The following is a 12,719-nucleotide window of genomic DNA, read 5'->3' as shown; positions in this document are numbered from 1 at the left end:
GGTAGAGGTTCCCTCCATCAGGTCAAGGTTCCCCTTCTCAGCTTTTATTATTTTTTTTTTAATTTATTTTTTTTTCCACCCCCGTAAAACCTTTTCCCCGTGTTTTCCCCACTTTCCCCAATAAAACCAGTGCACCTGGGGGTGAAGGTGGTCCCAGTTGGGTTGACTTTTCCTCCAGCCCCGGGCGCGGGTGGGGATTGTGCTGTCCCGGGCGCTGCTGAAGTGCTGGATAGCTACTGCTGCCTCAACCGCCGCTTCTGCCTGCTTCTCTCTTCCCCAGGAGATGATAGAGAGCGATATCCCGGCCAGAATGTCAGGAATCCTTAGGAATGCAGGGCAAAATCACCACCCTTCCCAGGAGTACAGGTGAGGTGTTTATCCATTTCCAAAACACGCGCTGCGCTCTCCCAGCCTGCTAACTGGTGTTGTTTTCTCATTATTTCCCAAAAAAACCCTTAGCATATAGAAATCAACTCCTTTTATTTTTTTTTTAAAGTTAACTGCATCATATCTCCTCTCTAAATCAGATTTCTAAGCTGCTGATTGGTTACTATGCGTTACTTATTTAGAAGCATTCCTGTTTAAACTATTTTGAGAACTACACCTTCAAAGCCTTGGGTTGACCTTCCAGTAAACTCCCTCTACTGTGTGAGTGTTGCCAGAGAAGGATATTCTTATTAAATAATAATTAGTCAAAAGTTCCCTTTCAGATCACATTTTGCATTGCTATGAAGCAGTCATGGAGAGACTCAATCAGGTGCAACAGACACTAGAAGAGTTTTTCATTAGAACAAGTACTCATGTAGAACTCCAAAGCACTGACTTCTGTCAGAGATCTTCTGATATCAGTGGGAACAAACCTGCATTGGTTAACAGCCTTTGATAATTCACCTACAGCACTGTGCTTCGATTTATCATTTGAAAGTATTGTGAGAAGTCACAGCACAGTTCTGCATGAATTACAGGGCTCTGGGTTAAGTTAGGTTATGTCTTGTCACATGACACAGAATTCCAGGAAATACAGAATAGCAGAACACGATCCAGTTCTCACAATAAAAATTAAAATAAAATATATTTTCTTGCTTTAAAATGAGGAGCAAGAGGCTATCACCTTCCCCCCAGCCTGAGGGTGTTCTCACCCAGTTCTGTGGGTGCAAGTGGCCGGGCACAGGTATTCTTCTATCAGCCTCTCTCTATTCAACATGCAGACGCTGCACTGCAGCCTCTTGCAGCTCAACAAGTGATTTGTTATACTCTCTGCAGCCACTGGGAAAAAAGGTTTGTGAAACTCTGTTTTGCTGTTTATTAAAGCCCTGTTTGCTCCAGGTATTTTTGTTGGCTCTGTAAATATTTGTAGAGGAATTATTGAGTATTTAAAGAAGGATGTGTATGAGAGAGACTTCTGGGTGCTTATATTTAAGTCTGTATCTTCAGTGCCCTGAAGAACCTACCACCTTAACAAAGACCCTTTTTATGGAGAGGACTATTCTTTAACTCCTAGCTGCAGAAAACCCACTCCTTTTGGGGGAGAAAGATAGGATTTATCTTACTACCAGTAAAGGAATTGTAAGGTTTCTCCTTTTATTCAAAAGTCAGCTTTTAAAAACTACTTTCAATTCTCTGTTAAACATTTTGAACTCAAAGATCCCTGTTCTCTAAAGTTTTTAACCCACTTGTGATTTCTTTAACGCAGCTTTAAATTGAATTATTTGACCTCATTTAATAGAGGCAAATTCTGATAAAAATGCATAAAATCTCAACTGCACCATAAATGCAGAGCAGTATTTGTCCTACTTCATGAGAAAACACTTTGGATTATGTAAAAGAAAATCTTTTAGACTGAATGATTTTAAGAAAAGAATAGACCTGTCAAATTCTATCAACTCTGTTTACTCTCCTGCTGTCACCACAGTCCAAGACTGGAACCCACAGTCCCGAGTTCTCCATGGGGGAGCATCAAGGCTCCACAAAATGGGGAATGGCCTCCAATTAGTGACTGGGAGGCTGGGGCTGTGCTGAAAATACTCTTCTGTCTCACTTGGAATCTTTCAATGGGACAGTTGGACTTGAAGGAGACCAGGCTTTCCTGCGAGTGTGCAGGAGGAAGCACTGAAAAGGGAGGGGAGGGCGTGGGTGTGTAAGCAGGGATCAAATCAGCAAATGCCAATAAGTTTTCCTGCAGCTTGTGTTTCCAGTTTGAAACCATGGGATTTTTAAATTTTTTTCTTTTTTCATGGACAAGGAAAAAAAATTTCCCTGATTTTAGCAGATCTTTGAATTCTGTGGATCCAAAGCATCTCTAGTAAATTTGATGTAGCACATAGAGTAGTGAGGAGGATTAGACTGCTATGCAAAAATCCAAGGACTATTTGTAACATAGGAAAATGATTTTAGACAAATATCTCTTCCACTGAAGCAGCTGTGGGGTATAAAACATCCTACTGTCCAGGAATGCTTAAGGTCCATCACATCTTCTCTGATGCTTCTGTCACTGCCTGGCTACCAAAGCAAAGTAATACTTAACATCAGCAGATGCCTCTCACTATCCCAAAGAAAATACTAATACCTTCAATATTTTCATAATTGTAGTAGAGGCAAATATTTCCAATGAGCTCACTTTACATTTCAGGGAATAAAAGTGGAGAATTGTAACACACTGGGATTTTTAAACCCTTAACACTCTATACTTATTAATTATAATTAATAACCTAACATTATGTTGTAGTGTAAATATTTTGCTGTTTAAATCAAAGCAATAGGCAGACTAGAAGTTTACTATGCAGTGGTGCACTTGTGGTTATTTCAGCACAAAGCTGTGTAAATTCTAGGAGCCTACTCAAAGGCTACTAAATTAGTGGAGAGTGGCCTTGGAGCTGGTCTTTGAGAAACAAGGTTCTTCAGCTCATGAACCCCGTGGTCTTCAAGGAATATTGATTAATTGAAATCTGCAATCTATCCTTTTGCAGTCTAATTTGATTTAACACACATAATGAGTGCAAGAGAAGTAAAAGATCTGTTGTGGAGTACAGAAGTGCAGAATCAGATTTAATGTGCAGGTTTTGAGCTGTGAAATCTCCAGGGAGCCAGGTGAGAGACCAAGGGGACTGGACTAAGACTACAAAAACACTTACAGACCTGTAAGTTCTCTCCCAAAGAAGGCTCAATATTATCCTAGTTCAAAGTTCTTGGTTTTGAAGTGCAGCAGCATGCTTATTTTTCTCAGGAACTACCCCATTCCCAAAGCAGGTACAGCTGTGTGTGGTTTATTACATATCACGTTATAAATCATGACATGAAAAACAGGCCAATGGAAGGGAGACGCAGTAACTTGCTGTGGGTTATTTGGCATATGTGAAAATCCACATTTAAAGAATCAAATCATCACTCTAGGTAACTCTGGCACCTATATTTTGAAAGAATTAACTAAAATGCATAATTCTATTTGAAGAAATGACATTTCTTCAGATGTAAAGCTAACCCTAGAGCAACAGGATGAATTAACTTCATGTTTTGCAGCTCAGTAGTTTGTGTAAGGACCATGTTTCTATTTTTTTATATTACTATGTATTTCCAGCTGATAGAAGCCTTAAGCAGTGTTCTGAAGACCTTGCAATGCATTTTCTAAACATGTTAATCAGGAATTAAGTTTTAAATAGATATCTTTCTGATCAAAAGTTGTTACTCAATTGTTAGTCATTCAACTTATTAGTAGACTATATCCTCCTTCACCCCATTTTAATTGTCCCTTTGGTTCTTAAAAATTGGTCTGTATTGGTTAGCTCTTTAGATAGTTAAATTTTTGTTGTAATAATTACTTTATGCTAGCATAGTTTAGCATAAAATGATATTAAGAAGCATAGACACATAAAGATGTAACGGCTGTATTCCACATATTCCAGACATGACCACATTACAGTGGTGAAAAAGGGGAAAAGTCTTTATTTTTATGACACAGAGGACATTTGAGATCTCCTAAGTGACACTCTTATATAACCAAGAAAACTTTGGTTCCTGGAGAGCAAGCTACAGCTCAGGAGCCCTGGCTGTCACCACTGGGGATGGATGGAGTCTGGGAGTTGGCATGAAGGAAATTTCCGCAGACAAAAGGTTCCAAATGCAGAACTAACGAAACCGTAATTGTTCCTGAAGAAAATGTCAGTGTCCATTCCCCTGATACCATGTGTGTCTGACAGGGAGTGAGATAATGACTCCATGTGTCGGAGGAATTTCATCACAGGAGTTGCTTCATTCTTTCAAAAAAATGTGAGAAACCTCCTAGGAATCAGTCAAACTCAGGCCACTGTGGATTGATTTAAGTGGATTAGCTCAACTGTTTCCTATGCAGTTCCTGAAATGTGCTCATCTGTATTAATAAAAAATTGTGGCCCTTGCTCCTCAAATTGTCTTGCAGATACAGGCAGGGATGGGAAGGGCTGGTTTGTACCCAGGCCGTATCTTGCAGTCTTCTCAGGCTCATCTGCCCCCAGTGAAACCAGAATGGAGGTCAAAAAAAGCGCTTGACCTCCCATTCAAAATGAGGAAGCAGAAAGGGAATTTGGGCTTTTTCATCATTCCTGTGAGATCTTGGATGCTCACCCCACCCCGCTCTTATTTTACCCATTTAAAAAATCTCCCATGTGCAGAAAGCAGAATTGCTGCAGCAGCTGATGCAAGGAAGATGTGTTCTTACAACAGCACAAAGCAAAGGATAATATATTTTATATTCCTTTTACACTGGAGTAAATAACTCTACCCAAGATCCCGGGCAGGTGAATCAGTTCAGTGCTAACAAACAGCAGCTGAAGCGATGTTAAGGGAAAAAATGGCTTTCCAGGTAGACAGCACTACTGAGTTTATAGAAAACATTCCTGTAGGGCCAGGTTCTTCAGCACATTTTTGCATTGAGGAGAAGCTGATTTTGACATTCATCACAGGTTTGGTTTTTGTTTTGGTTTTGTTTTGTTTTTTTAACAAATCAAGTTGCAGAGCCAGACACCGGGTGCATTCGGCAAATCCAAACCTGGGGCTGGTGATGTGGGTGAAGCTCAGCAGGGAGCGAGCGGCTGAGGGCTCAGTGCTGACACTGCTGCTAACTTCCTCTTAGGCTTAAGCAAATCATGTAGGTCACTTGTAATTCAGTTTCCCTTCATCTCGTACCAAAATGATGTAATGAGGGTTGTGAAACTCGGAGGTGAAATGTATAAAAGTCTCCAGAAGCACATCTGTAGCCTGTTCTGTTAGTGTTGAGTACCTTTGCAGAAGGTTTTTGGAGAACCATCTTCTCTTCTGAACCATGGTGTAAGGGAAGGAGAACAGCAACACCTGACAGGGTAATCGTGCTATTTGCTTTTCCTCATTAGCTTTAGTTCCTATAATGCAAAGTTTGTTGAGTGGTAGCTGAGGAGGGACTTTCTATTTGTCCCTGGAAAGCTGCCCAATTTCTGTTCTTATTTCCAGCAAGGCCAAAAATTACTCAAAGAACTTGAAGACACAGAGGAGAGAGGGAGGCTGGTGGTTTGGGATGGGATGGGTGGTGTATCTTCAAGAGGCAAAGAGGAATTGCAGACTGAAAGCAGCAGTGAGAGCTGCTGGCTGGAGCAGGAGAGGAGCTGGTGCAGAAACAGGGAGGAGACAGGCAGGTGTTTGTGAGTGTGGAAAACAGAACCCAGTGAGGGGAAAAGCACCTGCAAGGGAGGAAGATGGAAGAGAAGTGTAAAGAGGGAAGAAGTTTGTGACACATTTGGTGTGACTGTAACCTTTTCCCTGTAGGAGTTTGGGGTACATTCCAGCCAGGCCTGGGGAATGTGCAGCTGGGGACATTTGCAGTAGTGTGTGTGCATTAATTATAGCGTATCACTATTTATCTCATTTACATGCATTGAAAGGACATGGCTGCTTTTACTACAGTGCCCCATTGTGCCAGGGGCTGTGAACACCCAGCCACAGGCAGGATCTCTGACTCCTCAAGTTTACCCTCAAACGTGAGCTGAAAAAGGTGGTGGAGGGGAACAGAATGGAAGCACACGTGATATTACAGCGGGTACTCACAGATTTGTAGTTGGCTTAGCACAGGCAATTTTTTCAGGTCAGAAAGATTGAGATAAAATGTTGGGTATTGCTGTGCACAGCTCTCTTTCCTGAGGCAGTTAGATTAGCATATTTTTTCACTAAAAGCAGGACACACTTTGAGCTTGTGTACTGTGAGATAAACTGGTTTTATGCTGCAGAATATATCTGGGCATTTAAAACACCTCAATCAGAGAGCAATGAGCTTACTTGAAGCAGTTTCACCTTCTTTTAGACATATGAAATTTCAACATTGGTTTTGAGGACAACCTAAAGAATAACCCTTAAATGTGAAATACTTTATTCTGATGATACTTTTTTTCCCCATTATTAATGAAAACAGTTATTCTGACAACTAACAAATCCATTAAAAAAAATAAAGTGTAAGTGAACAGCCAGAGGTCATTTTAAAAGAACTATAAACTCAATTTCAAGCAGCCATGCCATGCTAGGGTGGGGAAGGGAAGGAAACATCTTTGTCTTGGAAACAGAGCTGGCTCACACACTTTGCCTAGTTATTATGTATTATTGCATCTTCATAGCTGTTTGAAATGGAGCTGCTATATCAACTTGAAAGTCCAGTCACCTTCCTTGGATCTGCGGCGTTGGTGTGAGAGGCAGGGAGCTGCGTGGGGTGGGTGGCAAGGAGAAGAGTTGTAGCTCAAGCTTCCACTGGCATCCAGCCGTGACCGGGGTCTCCCCATCATCCCTGTGTCTGAAAGGAGCACCAGGATGGGTGCACCTGGGCTGAGTGTGAAGCACAGGTCTTTTGTTCCCAAAAAACTAAAGCCAGGAAGGCTGCTGAGCATCCCCGTGACTCGGAGCTGCTGGTCCCATGTGGAGGAGCAGCCAGGGCATGTGTTGGATTCATTGCCTGACAGGAGGCGTGTGCAGTGGGTGCTGACCCTCACCGCCCCGCTGACCCCGCTGTTTGTTGAAGGAGCTGACTTGTCTGGGAGGACTGGCAGGGACCAGGGTGCCAGATGGCATGTGGATGTGTGTTGTGTGTCGGCTGTCATTCAGCCAGATTAATGTGAAGTTGGTAAAAAGGAGGAGGAGGGGGGGAAAAAAAAAACCCCAAAAAACAATTAAGCAAGAATCCCAAAAACAATCGAGGCCACGTGCCACCGGGCAGCAGTCGTTGGCCGCACAATGGGTTATCGGCTTCCCATGAATGGGCCCAACTGTTGCAAACGACATGAGCCTGCCCAGTTTTCAAATCATTTAATGCTCTTGTTTACTTCCAACCCAGCCAATCTCCGGGCCGGCAGAGCCGTCACCTGATAGTCTTTTTAATGTATTTAAGTCCCAAGCCTGACAAAATAACTGAACACTGGTAACCATGGCAATGCTAATTATTGCACTATAACTACAGTAGGAGAAAGAGAACAGGGTAGGCTGGCGGTGAGGTTTGAAGATGTTTTTTTGGCCAGGATTTGAGCTTTTGGCTCCTGGTCGTGTGCTGGTTGTTGGTTTTTTTTTTTTTTTTCCTTTTCTTCTTTTCAAAACCATTTTACAAACAAATAAATTACATTCTGCTTTAAAGATCTCCCAGATAATAGTTTAGGGAACTTTGATACATGTTTCTGGAAATCATGAATAGAGGACCTGAAAGCTCCCGGGCAGCCAGGCACTAGAGCTCTGCCTTGTTCTTTTAAGCTGATTTAGAATCGTGTAAAACATAAAAGATGCTTCAGCAAGAGACCAGATTTATTTCAGGCTTCTGCATCGTCATTTGGCAACGAGCACACGTTAGTACCACGCAGCTGCTTTGACACATCTATGAGAGAGCTCTTTAAAGCCTTTGTTTTGCAAGCAAAAATCTACTACATCCAACTAAACTATGTTCTTCTGAAAGAGAAAGATGTTTTCCTGGACCTGAATCCCTTTGGGTTTACCCTGGGTACCCAACAAGAACTTCCTGACACGTTCTAATTACTGCTTTACTCCTCAAGACACCCTTGACTTCTGTGATTTTGTTTAACATAAGTAGAAGTGAGTTTGGCCCTTCATTGGTGATAGCTCTTTTATTGACTTTAAGGGGAGTTTTGACGACACAGGGATTTTTGAGTGCTGTAAATATCTTCCAATATTTCAGTTTCGTGCTGTGTGTTCTATCAGAAGTGAAACAAAACAGGTGGGATGGAGAATGCAGAATGTGTCAAAACTGGAGCTTTAAACCAAAAGCAGCCTGGCACCTTTATGCCTCAGTTTTGTTGCTAAAGGCAAACAAGGTGTTATTGTGCATTCAGGCGCTGGCTTTTCATTCTAATCCTTTAGTATATTGAAAAAAATGCCTAAAAAATTGTTTCATGTGCTTCATAGTTCCTTGTTACATATCAATATCTTCACATATCTGTGAAGGGAATGGAAGGGATCACCAGTTCATTCTGTAAAGTTTTCTTTGTGCAGCAACTCTGCGCTGATCCTTCCTCACCAGCGGGATGCAGCGGCTGGGGAAAGCCCTCTCCAGCAGCAAACACAGGTCCATGAGGAGCTAGGCACAGAAACCCCTTCCAAGGCTGACTGGTCACTGGATTTCAAGGTTAATGCAAAATTGGTTAAAAGTCCTGACAGGTTTCTTCTACATCAAGGCCAAACAAGTGCAAATGTCTGACAAAGGTGAAAATAACGACTCAGCTTTGGTTTCGTTTCTAGGCAGTTTCTCTTCAGGGTTCTTACACCTTCTTCCCCTACAAATACTGCACAAGAAGTTTGCTTAACCAAAATATTTCCAATTATACAAAGGAAGACATGATTAGGTAAAGGGCAGCAGTAACCAGCCAGCTGTGAAACCAAAGGTCGCATCTGAATTTTGCAAACAGGATTCCAGCCTGTGTCAGTGTTTTCCCCGCTGACCTACGTGAGCTTTGGCATCCCAGTCATCTCTCCTCGTACCAGGGACAGCATAGCAGTCTCTCTGCTCTCTTCTAACCTTTCATGCCATTTTGCAGACTTTTAGCTTCTGACCCCTCCCAGCTGAGCCAAGATGACCTCCCCAGTGACTTACAGTCCTTGTCGTGGCTGACATCTGTTGATGTTCCTCGGTTACAACAGATGGCCAGTGGAAGAATGGATTTTAGCCTTGGTGCCCACAACGCAATGCTACAACAGACAGGTAAACTGTGAGGATGTTCAACAACTGCTCTTCAAACGACACAGCCTACTGCTCCCCTCCTTTTCCCCCCACACAGGCTAGCTGTCCTAGTAGCAGATTCCTTTTCAGTGCATTATATTTCGCTTTCTATCAGAAGACCTGGAGGCTGTTGTCTTCTGCTGAGGCTATTCCTGATGCATTTCCTTCATTTCAAGACGCAGAGAGCCCTAGCAGTCACAACAGAGATCTTGGGATCCTATTGGCTTTTCTGCTCAGTGTAGTTGCTGGCACCTTGTTGGGTGAACTTGGGCCAAGGTATTTAAGAGGTTGCATTTCAGAGGTTTTGAACAGCTTTGGAATTAGGTAATTAGTCTTTCTTGTTGGTTTCAACATTGATAAAATTAAGAGTATCTTATTTACCCCATACCTGTTTGCTTCATACAGACTTGCAGCATATGGTTGTTGAACTCCTTTCTTTCCTTTGTGAACATCCTTTAGGTAAACACTTTTGCTCCCTAAGGCATTCTGCTGAGAGCTCAGCATATCATCTTGCTTTAGAGCAGAAATCCTCCTGGAGTACAGATAGTGCTGAATATGTTGGGGTTTTGTTTTTTCTTTCCTTTTGTAAGCTAGTGTGTCTGTAACACCCCTGTGGACTGTTAAACAGCTGTCATCTTTTGTTCTCTGCATAACAAGTTTTAGAAGCAGCTGATGTCATCTTGGCAATTTGTGAAATGCTCTGGGTTCTGTTGGGATGGAAAGCCAGAGAAAGGTGTGATTATCCACTCCAGAGCTTTGCTGTGTTCAACTGCTTCTGTTACAAATGTCAGCTCTCTCTCTGTGGTGTACTTCCATGTGAACATTCATTGGCTTTGCTTTCTCCACTACAGGTCCTGTAGCAAGCAATATGCACTTGACAGGAGCACCTGGAGCCATGATTCATGTCCAGGCCAGCCTGCCACAGGGAATCTTGGGACTGAATTCTATTTCAACACATGGAGCAAATGTAAGAGCGGGCCTGGATGGCTCAGTATTGCCACACTTCTTAGGAAAAGATGTTGGTAATTTCCAGACTGACATGTCTGTTGTCTTTATCTCAGCAGATGAGCCAGTATGCTGTAGGTGGGCAGCCATCTCCTAGTTTACAAACACAGCAACACCTCTTCCCTCCTCCTCATTCACAGCAAGTGTTTGCCCTAGCACAGAACACACAACAGGTACTGTTATTTGCTTGTGGTCTGTGTCTCGAAGTACCTACCAAGATCACATCTAGAAGTCTTTTAAAATAAAACCAATAAAACTTACTAAACCTGCATACCTGGGGACATTTTGTGTCTGACGTTTTCCTTCTGCACACAGTGTAACCCAGCAGCGATCTACAACGCGTCCTACGGGACCCAGCCACACTATTCTCAGCCACGCTTGGCTCCTCACTCTGCCCAAGAACTGCACCCAAAGCATTACCCCAAGCCCATCTATTCCTACAGGTGAGTAGAGAGCAGGATAGCCTGTTGCCTACAGCCTGTGTTGGGATGACTGTAATGCTATAGGAGGGGGAGCACGGGAATGTTTCGTTCCTTTTGAAGGGAACAAAAAATCCCATCATCTGCCCAGGAGTTCTGTGGAAGCTGCTCCTGAGGGGCTGCAAGAATGAACAAGCAAACTAGTTCCTGGACTTCAGTGTAAAGGTAGAGTAAGAGCAGAGAGGAGTAAAATCTGCAGGATCACAGGGCGGCTTCTGAGCACTTGAGCACAGTAATCCCATGCTCAGCCAGCTGAGGTTGCTAGACCAGAAGGTGGCATGTGATGGCCGAGGACATGTGATCTGTTGTTATTTGCTGTATTTCTCTGTCCTCTAGTTGCTTGATTGCAATGGCCCTGAAGAACAGCAAAACAGGCAGCCTCCCAGTGAGCGAGATCTACAGCTTCATGAAGGAGCTTTTTTTTAGGTGTACACCTGAAGGGTGGAAGTAGAACATGACACATCTTTTGTTCAGGGCTTACGTCACTGACATCCTCCTGCATCTTTCAGACAGCCCCTGATGGCTGGAAGAACTCTGTGCGCCACAACCTGTCCCTGAATAAGTGTTTTGAGAAGGTGGAGAACAAGATGAGTGGCACCTCTCGCAAAGGGTGCCTGTGGGCTCTCAATCCTGCCAAGATCGACAAGATGGAAGAGGAGATGCAGAAGTGGAAGCGGAAGGACTTGGCTGCTATTCACAGGAGCATGGCTAACCCAGGTAGGGCTTATATGGAGCAGGTCCAGAGGAGAGCCAGGAAGATGGTCAGAGGGCTGATGAGGACAGGCTGAGGGAGCTGGGCTTGTTTAGCTTGGAGAAGAGAAGGCTCTGGGGAGACCTCACTGTGGCCTTCCAGTACTTCAAGGGAGCTTCTAAACAGGGGGGTTGGAACTGGAACTTTGCTCTCTGCAGTCAAAGCTGACCTCCTGTGCTGCATCTCGTACGGTGGCAGCCACTGCCTGTTCAGTTCTATGGCAGAAGCACGTGGCTGTGCTCACTTGTGAGATGCTTTGTCCAGGCCCTGCTTGAACAAACGGGTTAAACTGTCTCTTTTCTTCCTTGGGAATGGGTATGGCTCGTGCAGAGGAGCTGGACAAGCTGATCACCGACAGACCCGAGAACTGCAGGCGGCTCAGCAAACAGGCAGAGCCGGAGGTCTCCACCCTGAACCACATGGCAGCAGCTCAAGGCCGAATCTCCATCTCCCAGCTGCAGCCTCAGCCGATCATGACGCTCTCGCTGCAGTCCATCCCCCTGCACCACCAGATCCAGACCCAGGCTCGCATCGCCCCAGACTCGCCCGCGCCTGCACAAACACCTCCTCTCCATACTCTGCCCGACATGAGCCACAGCCCTCTTCCCCACCACCCCATGGGGCGTGCACCTCCGGACTTCCTGAACGTGACAGCAGACATGAGCACGGAGGTGGATGCTCTGGACCCAAGCATTATGGATTTTGCATTGCAAGGTATGGCAGAAGGGAGCTGGGGTAGGGGAGGGCATGATCTACATGGTTCTGTAGTCACTGTATGTATAACCAGGGTCCTCAGCAGGGTGATCTGGGGTGGGATGTAACAGCTCATGAGAACAAGAGCTCTGCTCGTGCCTTGATTTCCCCTTCTGTAAAAGGAGAATTTCCCTGGCTCATGGTGATGCCTAGCGTGGCTCCTGGGTTTCTGGGTAGCACATGGTAGATAGATGCTTCCCAGAAAGGTCTGGACTGCTGCTGGAGCCAGAGGACTTTGGGGGGAACAGACATTTACTGCCTTTGCACTAGAAATGGTACCATCTGCAAACAGCCCTGGTCCTAAACAGCAGGTAAAGCCCTTCAGCTGTGGACTGACCCCTACACACAGTGCCCAGGCGGGTTGGGGGTGTTGCTGTGACCAGAATTTAATCTTTTAAAGGTAACATATGGGAGGAAATGAAAGATGACAGCTTCAGCCTTGACACCCTGGGTGCCTTCAGCAACTCCCCGCTCCACCTCTCAGACTGTGACCTGGGCACCCCTGGCCTCACCCCCGTCTCCAGCGGCA

The 12,719-nt window shown here is 44.4% G+C and overlaps 1 protein-coding gene across 1 annotated transcript in view; it reads left to right on the top strand.

The window, feature by feature from the left end:
- Positions 1-283: 283 nt before the first annotated feature.
- FOXN4 (forkhead box N4) overlaps positions 284-12,719 on the top strand; it is a 12,607-nt gene continuing 171 nt past the window's right edge. The window contains exons 1-9 of the mRNA XM_010170432.1: positions 284-366; positions 9,021-9,184; positions 10,054-10,169; positions 10,267-10,380; positions 10,523-10,650; positions 11,023-11,106; positions 11,183-11,403; positions 11,768-12,151; positions 12,591-12,719. Of these exons, the coding sequence (XP_010168734.1) occupies positions 284-366; positions 9,021-9,184; positions 10,054-10,169; positions 10,267-10,380; positions 10,523-10,650; positions 11,023-11,106; positions 11,183-11,403; positions 11,768-12,151; positions 12,591-12,719 (1,423 nt within the window). The remainder of the gene's footprint in view (positions 367-9,020; positions 9,185-10,053; positions 10,170-10,266; positions 10,381-10,522; positions 10,651-11,022; positions 11,107-11,182; positions 11,404-11,767; positions 12,152-12,590) is intronic.

Source organism: Antrostomus carolinensis, unplaced genomic scaffold, assembly GCF_000700745.2.
Source record: "Antrostomus carolinensis isolate BGI_N321 unplaced genomic scaffold, ASM70074v2 scaffold27596, whole genome shotgun sequence".
Lineage (NCBI taxonomy): Eukaryota > Metazoa > Chordata > Aves > Caprimulgiformes > Caprimulgidae > Antrostomus > Antrostomus carolinensis.
The sequence above is the reverse complement of the archived record's forward strand: the minus strand, read 5'-3'. Positions and strand labels throughout refer to the sequence as shown.